Below are 17,403 nucleotides of genomic sequence, written 5' to 3'. Positions count from 1 at the left end.
GTCTGCTGCCGCCGCTTCTATTCCGCGGAGGGACGGCAGCAGATCGTTGCTGTATCAGTCGTTGCCGCCTATTCCACGGGAGGATTATCGGCCGAATACGAATAGGGCCTTTAGGTAGTCTCTGCCTGGAGGTCCTGCCAGGGTCCTATTACACGGAGTGATTTTTAACGACTAACGATAAATGATCTCAAACGAGATTGTTTATCGTTAAGCAGAAGCCGTTCACCATATTACACAGAGCGATCGTGGTTAGATACGTTACTATGATCGTTTACTCCATCTGACTCCAGCAAAACAACGAAGAATGCGCAATTACACTGAGCGATTAGTGACCAAATGCGGAACTTGAGCGAACGAACGTGGAATTACAGCGAACGATTAACGATAATTTTAGGGTCAGATCTAAATCAACCACATACAAACGATTTTTCGAGCGTTGCCTGCAATTACACAGAACGATTATCGTTTAAATTTGAATGATATAACGATTTTTCACACGATAATCGTCCCATGTAATAGGGCCCTTAGTGTCTCTTTACAAGATGCTTCACTCCAGGCAGATCTCATGCTAATGGTCAGTACTAGCTGCCTGGACGGACGGCGGATTGAGCGTCAATGGGACAGGTGGAACTTCAAGAGGAATCCACTGCGCGGCCTCTGCTTGAACCTTCCGTGCGTATTCCGTAGTGTGAACATACTCTAAGACCACCGAGTTCTGTGGCCAGGGCCGTCTGGAGTAGTCAGTACAGGTGCAGCTGTATCCTTCGTGATGTGGTTCCTGAGTGTTCTTAGAGAGGAAATACTGTTCCACTGATGAAGCCATGGGAGGTACACAAATGATGGATGGCCATGATCTTCATACCCTAGTCCAGCGTTTCTCAACCGGGGTGCCGCGGCACACAGGGGCGCCGGGAGTGTGGGAATTTTCACTGCCTCTTTAAGCATCCCGAGAAGCTGCGGCCGCGCAGCTTCTTGGGAAGCACAGATCGCTTTGATTTTTCGCCTGCACAGTGAGTGGGCGGAACATTAGAGTGAGCAGAATGCAGGAGCAGGACCTGTCAGCGTCCTGCTCCTGCATTTCCTCCCATAGGCCGCCGTAACTTCATACCAGCAGCCTATGGGACGCCAGGACGTGACCTCTCCGGCAGGCGTGATGATGTGACGTCATCACGCCTGACGGAGGTCCCGTCCCTGCGGCTCTCAAGATGGAGCCCAAAGAGGAGGAGGAGAGCTGCTGCCTGCAGCCACACAACACCGATTAGGTGAGTAGGATGTTTGTTTTTTTAGGGGCACCTCCGGGGGCATTATTAGTATATGGGGGCACCTCTGGGGGCATTATTAGTTCATGGGGGCACCTCCGGGGGCATTATTAGTTCATGGGGGCACCTCTGGGGGCATTATTAGTATATGGGGGCACCTCTGGGGGCATTATTAGTTCATGGGGGCACCTCTGGGGGCATTATTAGTTCATGGGGGCACCTCTGGGGGCATTATTAGTTCATGGGGGCACAGCAGGGCATCCTACATACAGGGGGCATCCCACACAGCGCAGTTACTGTGGGAGCCTACAGGGGGGAGAAAGGAAAGGAAGTTGCTAGAAATGTGCGGAGCCTAAATTGTTTGTCTCGCAGATTCTGAAAAGATGAAACATATCTGGAAGGAATCATCCTGGAGGTCCGGGCCGGATGGAGAGGAAAAGGGAAAGTGACGCCTCAGATCAAAGAAGACGTCACCTGTGAGTCCCTGTATGACACTTTTCTTATTTTGTAGAACATTATTTAGTAGGGGTGCCCCGAGGTATTTTTTTTTCCCAAGGGGTGCCCCGAGGTGGAAAAGGTTGGGAAGCAGTGCCCTAGTCTATATATCACTCTTCATCTCCAAGTGAGGAGGGGTGTCAGGCTTGTATAACTGGTTATGCCTCACATTTCAGGTCCTATTTCTACCAACTATGACTCACCTGTACAGTATCATGGGTCTTCCCTGTAATAACACTCATCGCTCTATTGCAACAAAAGTACAAACCTCAGAACTTGTGAGCATTTATTTCAGTCTGTATTCTTGTACATAGAGTAATGTGAGAGAGGCGGATTGTAATGTGTCCTATTACAGATGGAATAACTTCCCCACCCCCGTCATTCATAGTACACAGCAAAGACTGAGCCGACGCAGGTAAGTGTATGGTTGTGACATCTGGCTGTGGCCCAGTTATCCCATTTTGTATCCCACAGTGATTTGCTGCATACCTGGAAAAAAAAAAAAAAAAGGATAATAGATTTTCGATACACTATAATATTAAAAAGGTTTAAATACTTGTCCCCTTGCCACAGAATAGAAACAAGTATAAGATTACAGGGGGTCCGACTAATGCCCCCCTCCGGGATCTCTCTATCGGCACCCAGCTCCTTCATTATGATTCCAGCACATGACCCGCAGCTCTATTCATTCTCTATGGAGTGCTTACTCTGCTCTTTCTGGTGGCTCCATAGAGAATGAATGGAGGCGCAGGTCACGCACAAACCTGCGGCTCGATTAATAACAACATTTAGGAATGCCGCCAACCACGGATTTAATTAAATATGGTTAGAAAACTTTTCAGTATTCAACTATCACCTGACCTAGCGATATTTAAAGGGAACCTGTCACCGGGGACACAGGCACAGAGCCCGCCCGACCCCCCGGTACAGTTCCCAGATACTTACCCTTTCTGGCGAGTCCCGCTCCTGGAGCCCATCCCAGGACGAGGATATCAGTGCCCGAAGCCATGTGCGCGCTTGCTGCTGATGTGAGTCCGATGCCCATAGAGAATGACGGCTCCATTTATTCTCTATGGGCATCGGACTTATCTCTGCAGCGCGCATGGCTTTGGGCACTGATACCTTCGTCCCTGTCATTAAAACTTTAAGGCTATGTTCACACTACGTATATTTGAGGCTGTATGTTTGAGGCTGTATAGCAACCAAAACAAGGAGTGGATTGAAAACACAGAAAGGCTCTGTTCACATAATGTTGTAATTGAGTGGATGGCCGCCATATAATGGCAAATATGTGCTGTTATTTTAAAACAACGGCTGTTGTATTGAAATAATGGCCGTTATTTACCGTTATATGGCGGCCATCCTCTCAATTTCAACATTGTGTGAACAGAGCCTTTCTGTGTTTTCAATCCACTCCTGGTTTTGGTTGCTATGAGGACCAAATACAGCCTCAAATATACATAGTGTGAACCCAGCCTAAGGCTGGGTTCACACTACGTATATTTGAGGCTTTATATTTCAGCCCTCATAGCAACCAAAACCAGGCATGGATTGAAAACACAGAAAGGCTCTGTTCACACAATGTTGAAACTGAGTGGATGGCCGTCATATAACGGTAAATAACTGCCATTATTTCAATATAACAGCCGTTTTTTTAAAATAACAGCAAATATTTGCCATTAAATGACGGCCATCCACTCAATTACAACATTATGTGAACAGAGCCTTTCTGTGTTTTAAATCCACTCCTGGTTTTGGTTGCTATGAGGATCTGACTTGAGGACCAAATACAGCCTCAAATATACGTAGTGTGAACATAGCCTAAAGGTGTAAATCAACAGTAGATGGGATATAATGCAATTTTGCAATTTACATTCATTATTTTTTTCTGTTATACTGTAAAACAAAGTTGAACTTACCACAAATCCAGGTCCAGTCTCCTGAAGGCAGCTATATAACAGCTATACTTACTGCATCCAGGTCCAGTCTTCTTAAGGCTGCTATATAACAGATATGCTTACTGTATCCAGGTCGAGTCTCCTGAAGGCAGCTATATAACAGCTATACTTACTGTATCCAGATCCAGTGTCCTAAAGGCAGCTATATAACAGCTATACTTACTGTATCCAGGTCCAGTCTCCTGAAGGCAGCTATATAACAGCTATACTTACTGTATCCAGGTCCAGTCTCCTGAAGGCAGCTATATAACAGTTATGCAAAGGAGGGGTCCGTGGAGCCTCAGCTGCGAGTCTCAAAACACAGGAAAAGCCAGATATCCCTCTCTCCAAGAGGTGCCTCCTAGTGGGGAGAGCACCAAACCACCCTGATACGTAGTACCTCAGGTCCTCACTCTGTTGCGAGCTTTGGGACCTAAATAGGGAAACACCAGGGTGGCCCCTGTAAGTCAAAGTCTAACTCTGTGGCGAGTATAACGACATAAGACAAGGGTTACCAAGGCCGGGCATCCATCCACAGACTGCAGTTTCGGGGTATTTGCCCCTCGTCAGTGTGGAGTAGGATTCTGGCTACTGGGGCAATGATAAATAGACCAACAAAACACAACAATCACTGAACTCAGGGAGAACAGCGAAAAAAATTCCAATGGAGTACTCATTTACGAGTCTCCACTGATTGTCCCCTACAAAATTTGAATATGCAAAGAAGGGGTCCGTGAAGCCTCAGTTACGAGTCTCAAAACACGGGAATAGCCAGATATCCCTCTCTCCGGAGAAGGAAGCCCGTTGCCAAGGGGTGCCTCCTAGTGGGGAGAGCACCAAACCACCCTGATACGTAGTCCCTCAGGTCCTCACTCTGTTGCGAGCTTTGGGACCTAAATAGGGAAACACCAGGGTGGATATTCAAATTTTGTAAGGGACAATCAGTGGAGACTCGTAAATTGGATTTTTTCGCTGTTAGTATATAACAGCTATACTTACTGTATCCAGGTCCAGTCTCCTGAATGCAGCTATATAACAGCTATATTTACTGTATCCAGGTCCACTCTCCTGAAGGCAGCTATATAACAGCTATACTTACTGTATCCAGGTCCAGTCTCCTGAAGGCAGCTATATAACAGCTATACTTACTGTATCCAGGTCCAGTCTCCTGAATGCAGCTATATAACAGCTATATTTACTGTATCCAGGTCCACTCTCCAGAAGGCAGCTATGTAACAGCTATAGTTACCAGAAGTACAGTCTTCTGAAGGCAGCTATATAACAGCTTTACTTACCAGAAGTCCAAGTCCAGTCTCCTGAAGGCAACTATATAACTAAGCTACACGTACTTGTATCCAGGTCCAGTCTCCTGAAGGCTGCTATATAACAGCTATACTTACTGTATCCAGGTCCAGTCTCCTGAAGGCTGCTATATAACAGCTATACTTACTGTATCCAGGTCCAGTCTCCTGAAGGCTGCTATATACAGCTATACTTACTGTATCCAGGTCCAGTCTCCTGAAGGCAGCTATATAACAGCTATACTTACTGTATTCAGGTCCAGTCTCCTGAAGGCAGCTATACTTACCAGAAATCCAGGTCCAGTCTCTTGAAGGCAGCTATATAGAATGCCGGAAAGATAAGGTACAGAGCTGCAGGGAGATATCAGTAGGTTCATTTGCACAAACTTGCTGATTGTTTCCCTTTAAGATCCTTACATCTTCTGAATGTCACTAGGGGTTTTGGTACTTGATAAAACATGATCCTTTTTTTCTGACTACTTTGAGCATAAACCACTAGCTAAGGGTCATGTCTGTAGATTTGTCTAACCTGCTGATAGTTCCCCTTTAATTATGATGCCGGGAGCTCCTAAACAGTTCAAGCAGGGGTGTCAAACTCAGACCCCTCAACTGTTGCAAAACTATAATTTCCATCATGCCCGGACAGCCACAGCTAAAGCTTTGACACCAGTGGAAAGGGTTGTGTTAGTGTACTGACACAGCCGCATGGTTCATGAGAGTCACTCACACTCATAGTAGTGCCAGTTGTGTGTTCTTTCAGCACTGAATATAAAGCAGTAGGACAATACTGGATAAGTGCCTCTTACCACGGTTCCTTGTTCTTTTTTCTCAATGAAGATCACCTGGACAACAAATTTATATGGATGAAATCCCATGGCTTTAATCTCTTCAAGGATATTATTTGCCAATGAAATGGATAGGGATTTACAGATCTCTGCATCATAGGCCAAATGTTGTGTCTTCTCCTGGGAAAAGCAATGCAGAGACAAAATCAGAGACATATTTTTGTATAAATATTCAAGTATCAACTAAATTTAAAAATAAAAATATGCTTATTAGCATCTGTATATACACTATATATCCTACTGCAATATGACTTCTCAGATCATCACTGTGCGGCCAAGAGCTGGAGGTTGTAATTGTAATTTTCAGTAATCAAGTATGTAGCATTACATACTCTCATGGTGAAGCCACGGGAGCATCCAAGACACACTTTCATGCCATTGGCCACAACATGAGGGCAGGCTCCTCCAGCATGTGGCCGGATGCTTATGTGGCTTTAGCCACCTCTGTCCATATCAGGAACTGTCCAGAGCAGTAGCAAATCCCCATAGAAAACCTCTCCTGCTCTGGACAGTTCCTGACATGAACAGAGGTGGCAGCAGAGAGCACTGTGTCACACTGGAGAGAAAACACCACTTCCTGCAGGACATACAACAGCTGATAAGTATTGGAAGACTGAAGATTTGAAAATTTAAATAATTATTAAATATATATATATATATATATATATATATATCTTTCTGAAACCAGTTGATTAAATTTATTTATTTTTATTGTGGAGAACCCCTTTATGATTGGTGGGGATCTCGGCACCCGGACCCCCACTGATCCAGCATGGTATAGTGACCTATAAGTGTGGTGTCCCACTAGGGGTGTGTAACGCCCGGAGTAGTGGATCCACTGGACCGGCACCAGCGATGGCACAAACCTCACCAGGGAGCGGAGTCTAAGGGGCCGCTGGTTTTCACCAGAGCCCGCCGCAAGGCGGGATGGACTTGCTGCGGCAGGCGACCCCCAGGTCGCTACCCCTGGCTTGGTTGCTGGTGTCGGCAGGCGAGGCGTGGCAGGAGATGGCACAGGCAATAGTCTGCAGATGAGAGAGCACGTGACAGGCTGGACACGGGAACAGGTGGAGTGACAGGGGAACAGGAACCAGGAACGGGGACGTGGGACCAGGTAACGGACAGGACTCAGGAACAGGGACTTGGGACCAGGTAACGGACAGGACACAGGAACAACAGGGAGCTGGGCCAAACGCTATGGGAAGCATGTAGAGGCTCCAACACAGGGGACAGGGCATGCTGGGATTTATAGGGGAGTGATTGAGTGCAATTACCAATTAGGAGCGCACTGCCCCTTTAAATCTGAGACAGCCGGCGCGCGCGCGCCCTAGGAGGCGGGGACGCGCGCGCCGGCCGGCACAGCGAGAGACAGGAGCGTGGAGAGGTGAGGCGCCCCCCGGGGCCGAACGTGTAGCAGCGCCGGGTCCCTGCACAGGGACCCCGGCAGCTGCATGAGATGGAGGGAGGTCGCGGCGGCGGCCCGGAGCACGGGACGCCGCCGCGGCCGTGACAGGGTGTTACTGTTACATACACCCTTGGCAAAAGTCTGTACTTTTTGTGGTTTTAAATGAATGAAAGTAGTATTAAGAGTTAGCCACTAGATGTCGCTGTATTGTGTATTAGTATATGGAAGCTGCACAGCTGAAGGATTGCAAAGGGTTATTGTGTTCATGTGTCACCAGAATCTGTAGACCAGTAAGATTTCTGCTTTCTTCTTTCCTATCACCTCTCCCCTCTGTTCTTCTATTGCATTTTTTCACCCAATCACAGAGCACCCTACACAATGTAGAGGAAGTGAGTTACGCGGGAGACAGGAAGAGTAGGTCAGTCTTAGCCAGTACCCAGCATGGGTAGGATGCAAGACAGCGCACTGTTACCAACCTTCTTACTAGTACCTACACCAAGCACTATGCAGTGTTAAAACCTCTTAGGAGAGGACCAGCCAAAAGATCACCTCAATCCAAGACAAGGAGCAGTCACAGAGCAGGACAGTATTATAGAGCCACAGAGCCAGGAACTCATCCAGACAGAGCAAAGTTGCAGTAGCCTATGAACTCTGTGTCGCAGTGCAGGTGTCAGCCAGGGAACCCTCAGCTTTCTGCTCAACCCAGGTAACGAGGTCTGGGGCCTGTGTCACCTATTAGTACGGTTCAGCCAACGCTAGTGGGCATAAGGTGGTGTGAAGACTTACAGTAAAGGTCAATACACAGGTGCAGGTGTTTTCTTCTTCTACAAGCATTATACTTTATCCTCCAACATCCTGGCAGAGCACAGTACTACAACGGTTGAGACTCTCACAACATCCTCCTCTCTGCTACTCTGCCTCTACACAACTCTACCAAAACGACTAAATCCTACACTGCACTTATCCTACAGATCTGGTCGTTCTATACTCAAGTATTTATTGGAACTTTGTCAACTGTGTATCAGAGACCTTTTGTATCACCTGCTGCACATTTGCAAGTAATAAATTAACTCAACGTTACTCCAAGAGTCTGTGATCATTCATCACCACCTGCACAGTATATACACCGCAACCTTGGGACATTCTCTCTTTCTGTGGGTGGCGGGTCCAACTACACGGGAGGGTCACTACACCGCTCTGGACACCTGTGACTACATCATCCGTGGCTACGCTATCCCAAGGGACCCGGCAAGACACCGACCACAGGGAAAAAGGGTACAACCTGCCTTACATACTAAAAGCAGGCGTGCCATCACATCTGTGTGCCCACCAGGCACTGGCTTCACGTGACAACATACTAAGGTCCAGCTGTATCTCGGTCATCCACCACCAGAGTGGTATCACACTACAACACCTAGCAAGTGCCTGGCCGTCCCTCTGATATAACACCTCTGGGGGCATACCACATAAGATATTTTAAAAGCTTTAGGTAGCCTATAAAGCTGACACTCTACTTTTTACAGATTGTAGGAATAGAAAGTTTTTCCTCTTTTTTTTCCCCTTTATGAAATTTCATCCCATCCCTATAAATAGAGAATAAGTTGTATCTGTAGCTGTAATGAGCTGTTTCTGTAGCTGTACTGAGCTGTATCTGTAGCTGTAATGAGCTGTATCTGTAGCTGTAATGTGCTGTATCTGTAGCTGTAATGTGCTGTATCTGTAGCTGTAATGAGCTGTATCTGTAGCTGTAATGTGCTGTATCTGTAGCTGTAATGAGCTGTATCTGTAGCTGTAATGAGCTGTATCTGTAGCTGTAATGTGCTGTATCTGTAGCTGTAATGAGCTGTATCTGTAGCTGTAATGTGCTGTATCTGTAGCTGTAATGAGCTGTATCTGTAGCTGTAATGTGCTGTATCTGTAGCTGTAATGAGCTGTATCTGTAGCTGTATCTTGTAATTCCAACATATCTCATTACCTGTTGGCTATTCTTACCTTTATGATTTGTTCCATTGTCATTGTCACTGTTTGGGCACAAAACCTCTTTGTGGGTTGCATCCTGTATGTGTTAGCATACTGTACTTTTCCTTTGGACTCCTCTTCAGTGCAGCCAGGCATAGTGCACACTACTTCACAAGAAACATCCTTCATACTCTCTTTTAATGTATGGAAATACTTCACATGAAAACCAAGAAGGGAAACATTAATAGAGATGAGAAATTAAAGGGTAGTTCACCAAAAAAAACTTTTTTTCAAATCAACTGATTCCAAAAAGTGCCAGAGATTTGTAATTTACTTCTGTTAAAAACCTCCAGTCTTCCAGTACTTATAAGCTGCTGTATGTCCCGCAGGAAGTGGTGTATTCTTTCCAGTCTGACACAGTGCTCTCTGCTGCCACCTCTGTCCGTATCGGGAAATGTCCAGATCAGTAGCAAATCCCCAAAAAAAGCCTCTCCTGCTTTCCAGACTGGAAAGAATACGCCACTTCCTGCAAGACATCCGGCAGCTGATAAGTACTGGAAGACTTGAGATTTTTTTAATAGAAGTAAATTACAAATCTCTGTCACTTTCTGGCACCAGTTGTTTTAAAAGAAAACATGAGCATTGGAGCATGCTCATGTCCGATAATTCGGCATTTGAATACTGGTGGCTGAAGAAGTTGGATGCAGCCCTAGGGAGCCATAGGCCATATACTTGTTTTCCAGATCTCCCTAGGGCTGCATCCAACTTCTTCAGCCACCAGTATTCAAATGCCGAATTATCGGACATGAGCATGCTCCAATGCGCTCATCTCTAATGAGTATATATGTGTGTGGACTCTTCTCTGAGATTTATAGAAAATAAGATGGAGCTGGAGGATGGGGTATAGTGCCTTTTGGGCGGTCCCTGCCCATCTCACCTTGATTGAACTCTTTGGGAGGCATTTATTAAGTCCGGCGTTTTTTACGCCGGACGTAAAAATGCCCCCGCAGCTCCGGCGCTACGGAGATTTATGTAGAGGCGGACTGCCTCTACATAAATCCCGTGTGCGCCGTTGCGCACCGCCGAAAACCTACGCCAGCTGAGGACTGGAGTAGGTTTTCTGCCCCCTGGCGTACTCGGCGGAAAGTGCCGATTTGCAAATATTTTATTCGCAAATCGGCCATTTGCGTATAAAAAAATATGCAAATCGGCACTTTCCGCCGAAAATCATCCGTTCGCCGGATGATACATGTGGCCCTTTGTGTTTACGAGGAAGCCTGTCAATCAAGCTGAACCGGGCAGACACGGGCAGACACAAAAATGTACTTAAAGTACATTTTTGGCAAATAGCAGGGAATTAAAAAGCAATTACATATATGTTTAGAGAAATTTGCGTGCGACTGTATAGCTGTATTTTTACTCTTGTAGACCTGATTTTAGTGATTGGTTCCAAATACTAAGACATTTTAGATAATTGTTGCTTCCTTAGGGTAGTTTCAGACCTACCGGATCCGCAGCAAATCCAGTACCATTCACCCCTATGATAGCACATACTCACAGCGGGATTGACATACTTCTGTGAATGTGCTTTAACCCCCTGCCGCCCACAACGCAGCCCTGCCGCCCGCATCCCCGCCCCCATCAGTCTGGCGCCCGCATCCCCGCCCCCATGAGCCCCGGTGCCCACAGCCCCGCCCCCGTGAGCCCTGGCGCCCACAGCCCCGCTGCCCGCATCCGGCCGCCCGCCGCCGAGAGCATACATTACCTGCTCGGCGACGCATCTACAGTGAGGCTCCCGACTCCAGTCCTGCTCAGCCGATCAGTGCTGCCGTGCTCTTGGCGGTGGGCTGCAGGATGTGGGCAGCGGGGCTGATGGGGGCGGGGATGCGGGCAGCAGGCTGATGGGGGTGGCGGGGCTGTGTTGTGGGCGGCAGGGGGTTAAAGCACATACTCACAGCGGGATGTCAATCCAGCATGACTGTGTCCAGAAAGATTTATATAAGCATGCTTAAAAGGAATCTGTCACTAGCATTATGCTGTCTTACATGTGGGCAGTATAAACTAGTGACAGAAATGCTGAACAGATCGGTGTATTACTTCCATCATTCTGTTCAGCTGTTCTCCTAATATGTGTTACGGCCGCGGCGGCGTCCCGCGTTCCGGGCCGCCGCCGCGACCGCTACCTGCCCTATGCAGCAGCCGGTGTCCATAGTCGGGGACCCGGCGCTGCTGTCACCTCGGCCCCGGGGGGCGCCTCACCTCTCCACGCTCCTGTCTCCCGCTGTGCCGGCCGGCGCGCGCGTCCCCGCCTCCTCGGGCGCGCGCGCGCCGGCTGTCTCAGATTTAAAGGGGCAGTGCGCTCCTAATTGGTAGTTGCACCCAATCACTCCCCTATAAATCCCAGCATGCCCTGTCCTTAGTGTTGGAGCCTCTACATGCTTCCCATAGCGTTTGGCCCAGCCCCCTGTTGTTCCTGAGTCCTATCTGTGACCTGGTCCCAGTCCCTGTTCCTGAGTCCTATCCGTTACCCGGTCCCTAGTCCCTGTTCCTGGTTCCTGTTTCCCTGTCACTCCATCTGTTCCTGCGTTCAGCCTGTCACGTGCGCTCTCACCTGCAGACCTTTGCCAGTGCCATCTCCTGCCTACTGCTCCTGCCACGCCTCGCCTGCCGTCACCAGCAACCAAGCCAGGGGTAGCGACCTGGGGGTCGCCTGCCGCAGCAAGTCCATCCCGCCTTGCGGCGGGCTCTGGTGAAAACCAGCGGCCCCTTAGACTCCGCTCCCTGGTGAGGTTTGTGCCATCGCTGGTGCCGGTCCAGTGGATCCACTACTCCAGGCGTTACAGTAGGCTCCAACCATGGATCCCGGCGAGGTGCCAGATCTCCGTGACGTCGCCAGAGTGGTCGCGCAACAGGCTCAACAAATCCAGAAACAGTCACAGCAGATCCAGCAACTCACTGCCGCCTTACAGCAGCAGACTACTGCCCAGCGCACACCATCTCCTGACGCTGCTTCTTCACTCCGACTGGCCCTCCCAAGCAAGTACTCTGGGGACTCTAAGTTGTGCAGAGGATTCCTGACTCAGTGCACCATGCACATTGAACTTTTGAGTAGTCAGTTTTCCACCGAGCGCTCTAAAGTGGCTTTCATCATCAGCCTATTAGAGGGTAGAGCCCTGGCCTGGGCCACGCCACTGTGGGACCGTGATGATCCTGTTGCTGCCAATCTCCGGGCCTTCCTATTCGAGTTTCGCTCCGTCTTTGAGGAACCTGCCCGTGCTTCTTCAGCCGAGACTGCTCTCCTCAACCTCTCTCAAGGCAGCTCCTCTGTTGGTGACTACGCCATCCAGTTCCGCACCCTGGCAGCTGAATTGGACTGGAACGAGGCCGCCCTATTGGCCACCTTCAAGAAGGGCCTGTCTAGTCGTGTGAGAGACGTGCTCGCTGCCCGAGACCTGCCTACCTCCCTGAACGAACTCATTCTACTGGCCACCCGAGTTGATACTCGTTTTTCGGAGAGGGAGGAGGAGGTTCGGCATGAACATTTACTAACCCGTTCCCGTCGCCATCCCCAGCTGGCGCCAGTTTTCCAGAATCCTGACCTTTCGATGTCCCAACCCTCTCCTGAGATTCCTATGCAGGTGGAACGGGCTCACCTGACGCCTGATGAAAGAATCCGGCGCCTGGAGCAGAATCTCTGTCTCTATTGCGGTGGTTCCGATCACTTCCGGCTGGGATGTCCCCTACGTCCCCAAACATCCGGAAAATGCTCGCACCTAGGTCCGGTGGGACAGGTGTCCCTAGGTGTAAATGCCACCATTCCAAGTCTGTCTATGCCAGTTTCCATCCGGACTCCCTCAGGACAAAATCATCTGACTACTGCCTTCCTCGATTCTGGGTCAGCAGGCAGTTTTATTGCGGCAACATTGGTCCAAAGATGGCGGCTACCCGTGACCCGACTAGCCAGGCCCCTGACTATCTCCTCGGTCACGGGCGAAATTCTTACCGACCGTGTGTACTACCAGACCGCATCTTTAGTCCTCCAGGTGGGTCCTTCACATCAAGAAGAGATATCCTTCTACGTCCTGCCCCATTCTTCCCCCGCGGTCCTCCTGGGACTCCCGTGGCTACAAGAACATGCCCCTCAGCTGGACTGGAGAACCGGGGAGATTCTCAGTTGGGGTCAGGACTGTTCCCACCAGTGTCTCAAGTCACCTCAGACCAAGTGTATTATGTCATTTCCTGTCCCGGCCAAGCCTCTATCCGGCCTACCGGCAGAAGACCAAGACTCGGCGGATGCCTTCTCTGCCGAGGTGTACCCTCTCCCCGTACCCAAGACTAAGGTCGTGTCCTCTCACCACCGGAAGAACTTACAGAAGGTCCCTTGCCACGTTATACCGCCTGATCGCCTAGTACCAGTCGTCACCTCCACTCTTCAGAGAGTACCCCCCGGAAAGACTCATGTTCACCCTGCGCTTCGAAGAGGTATTTTGAACTGGGGACATTCCTCGTTGGAGGCCGGGCACCCGGGAGTCCGTAAGACCGGCCAACGGATCTCTCGCCACTACTGGTGGCCCAGCCTATCCCAAGATGTCAAAGACCTTGTGGCTTCCTGTACCATTTGCAGGCAAGAAAGAGGGGGAGGCCAAAGGGGGGGGGTACTGTTACGGCCGCGGCGGCGTCCCGCGTTCCGGGCCGCCGCCGCGACCGCTACCTGCCCTATGCAGCAGCCGGTGTCCATAGTCGGGGACCCGGCGCTGCTGTCACCTCGGCCCCGGGGGGCGCCTCACCTCTCCACGCTCCTGTCTCCCGCTGTGCCGGCCGGCGCGCGCGTCCCCGCCTCCTAGGGCGCGCGCGCGCCGGCTGTCTCAGATTTAAAGGGGCAGTGCGCTCCTAATTGGTAGTTGCACCCAATCACTCCCCTATAAATCCCAGCATGCCCTGTCCTTAGTGTTGGAGCCTCTACATGCTTCCCATAGCGTTTGGCCCAGCCCCCTGTTGTTCCTGAGTCCTATCTGTGACCTGGTCCCAGTCCCTGTTCCTGAGTCCTATCCGTTACCCGGTCCCTAGTCCCTGTTCCTGGTTCCTGTTTCCCTGTCACTCCATCTGTTCCTGCGTTCAGCCTGTCACGTGCGCTCTCACCTGCAGACCTTTGCCAGTGCCATCTCCTGCCTACTGCTCCTGCCACGCCTCGCCTGCCGTCACCAGCAACCAAGCCAGGGGTAGCGACCTGGGGGTCGCCTGCCGCAGCAAGTCCATCCCGCCTTGCGGCGGGCTCTGGTGAAAACCAGCGGCCCCTTAGACTCCGCTCCCTGGTGAGGTTTGTGCCATCGCTGGTGCCGGTCCAGTGGATCCACTACTCCAGGCGTTACAATATGCAGGAGAATAGGATTCTTGCCGCACCCCTTCCACACCCTTCAGCTGCTGACTGACAGCTGACTGCCTATACACAGCATGGATAGATAACTGCCAATCAGCAGCTGGTGGGTGGAGTTTTCTGCTTCCCATGAATATCCAGGACTACTGAGCTCATGCACAAATTGGAGAGGACTACTTATTGTCCATGTTATTCAGGAGAATATGTCTGGATGTAAGTGATACATCATTCTGTTCAGCTTCTCTGTCACTTGTACCTTCGGATAGCTGCTTTTAATCCAAGATCTGTCCTGGGGTCCGTTCGGCAGGTGACGCAGTTATTGTCCTAAAAAAACAACTTTTAAACTTGCAGCCCCGTGCCCTATGGCCGTGGCCTAGATTGTGTATGCATTAGGCTGGCACAACCTCTTTGTCCTTCCTCCCCGCCCTCCTCATCATTAGGAATGCTCCAGGGAGATTGTCTCCTATTCCCCACCTGTGTGAATACTGAACATGGGCTGGATTGTTAAGGCACCTGTGCAATGTTCAGACAGGAGGCAATCTGCCTGGAGCATTTCTAATGATGAGGAGGGTGGGGAGGAGGGACAGAGAGGTTGTGCCAGCCTAATGCATACACAATCTAGGCCACGGGCATAGGGCATGGGGCTGCAAGTTTAAAAGAAGTTTTTTAGGACAATAACTGCATCACCTGCCGAACGGACCCCAGGACAGATCTTGGATTAAAAGCAGCTATCCGCAGGTACAAGTGGTTTGGGGGGGTCAGATTGTGGGTACGGAGTCACTTTAACCGTCCAACCGTCCTAACCTCTACCCTATTGAACAAGTTCGAGATGAACACAGAGAGCCATCCACATATTTTTCCCCATGAGTGGTTATCACTGGCTTAGTTACCACTTTATGTTTATGTTATTTCTCACTATAGGTTTACTGCATTGCCATATATAAATCTGCCTAACTCTTCTCACCGAGTCTTCTTCAAACATACTGAGCCGGCGGTTCATTTTTGGTTTTGTGTCTTGTGGTCTTGGCAAGCCTTGTCCCTGCAAGTGGTCCATTGCTGACAGAGCTACCACAGTCCACCTGATATGACAGCAAATGGCTGCTGTGAGGAGTTGCCTAGCAACAAGTGAAGGATGGAAAGGGAGGAGCAGCAATGGTGGCACATTTCTTATTATAAACGTCACCATTTTCCTATTTTACTTCAGCCGCTTCCGCTTGAAGTTCCACCTGTCCCATTGACTCAATGTGATTTCTCAAGCAAAATGCGCGATCCGCTCAAAAAATTGACACATACCCTAAATGTAGTGAGGGCATCACACACCTTGCACACATTACAAAACCCGGACACATCACAAACCCCACACACCCCATGCACATCACACATCCCGCACCACACACTCGGAACACATCCCACACCCTGCTCACATCACACACCCCGCACACATAACACACCCCGCACACATCCCACACCCTGCCCACATAACACATCACACACCCCATGCACATCACACATCCCGCACCACACACTCGGCACACATCCCACACCCTGCTCACATCACACACCCTGCCCACATAACACACCCCGCACACATCCCACACCCTGCCCACATAACACATCACACACCCCATGCACATCACACATCCCGCACCACACACTCGGCACACATCCCACACCCTGCTCACATCACACACCCCGCACACATAACACACCCCGCACACATCCCACACCCTGCCCACATAACACATCACACACCCCATGCACATCACACATCCCGCACCACACACTCGGCACACATCCCACACCCTGCTCACATCACACACCCTGCCCACATAACACACCCCGCACACATCCCACACCCTGCCCACATAACACATCACACACCCCATGCACATCACACATCCCGCACCACACACTCGGCACACATCCTACACCCTGCTCACATCACACACCCTGCTCACATAACACATCCCACACACATCACACACCCCGCACCACACACCCTGCTCACATCCCACGCACATCACAAACCTGGCCCACATAACACATCCTACGCACATCACACATCCCGCACACATCACACCCCTTGCCCACATAACACATCCCATGCACATCACACATCCCACATCCCGCACCACACACTCGGCACACATCCCACGCACATCACAAACCTGGCACACATCACACACCCCACACACATCACACACCCTGCACACATCACACACCCCACAAACATCACACACCCCGCAAACATCACACACCCAGCCCACATAACACATCCCACAAACATCACACACCCTGCCCACATAACACATCCCACGCAAATCACACACCCCGCACACATCACACACCCTGCCCACATAACACATCCTACACACATCACACCCCCTGCCCACATAACACATCCCATGCACATCACACATCCCGCACCACACACTCGGCATACATCCCACACCCTGCTCACATCCCACGAACATCACAAACCTGGCACACATCACACACCCCACACACATCACACACCCCACACACATCACACACCCCACAAACATCACACACCCCGCAAACATCACACACCCTGCCCACATAACACATCCCATGCACATCACACACCTCGCACCATACACTCGGCACACATCCCACGCACATCACAAACCTGGCACACATCACACACCTCACACCCTGCACACATAACACATCCCACGCACATCACACACCCTACGCACATCACACATCCTGCAAACATCACACAACCTGCACACATAACATCCCACGCACATCACAAACCTGGCGCACATCACACACCCTGCAAACATCGCACACCCTGCCCACAT

General features: G+C 50.2%; 1 protein-coding gene across 1 annotated transcript in view; it reads right to left on the bottom strand.

Annotated features, from left to right (window-relative positions):
• Positions 1–2,026: 2,026 nt before the first annotated feature.
• ERMARD (ER membrane associated RNA degradation) overlaps positions 2,027–17,403 on the bottom strand; it is a 42,853-nt gene continuing 27,476 nt past the window's right edge. The window contains exons 19-20 of the mRNA XM_069954322.1: positions 5,799–5,957; positions 2,027–2,243 (exon numbers count right to left, since the gene is read on the bottom strand). Of these exons, the coding sequence (XP_069810423.1) occupies positions 5,831–5,957 (127 nt within the window). The 3' untranslated portion in view covers positions 2,027–2,243; positions 5,799–5,830. The remainder of the gene's footprint in view (positions 2,244–5,798; positions 5,958–17,403) is intronic.

This window comes from Dendropsophus ebraccatus, chromosome 15 (genome assembly GCF_027789765.1).
Source record: "Dendropsophus ebraccatus isolate aDenEbr1 chromosome 15, aDenEbr1.pat, whole genome shotgun sequence".
NCBI lineage: Eukaryota > Metazoa > Chordata > Amphibia > Anura > Hylidae > Dendropsophus > Dendropsophus ebraccatus.
This window is presented reverse-complemented; position numbering and strand designations above follow the sequence as displayed.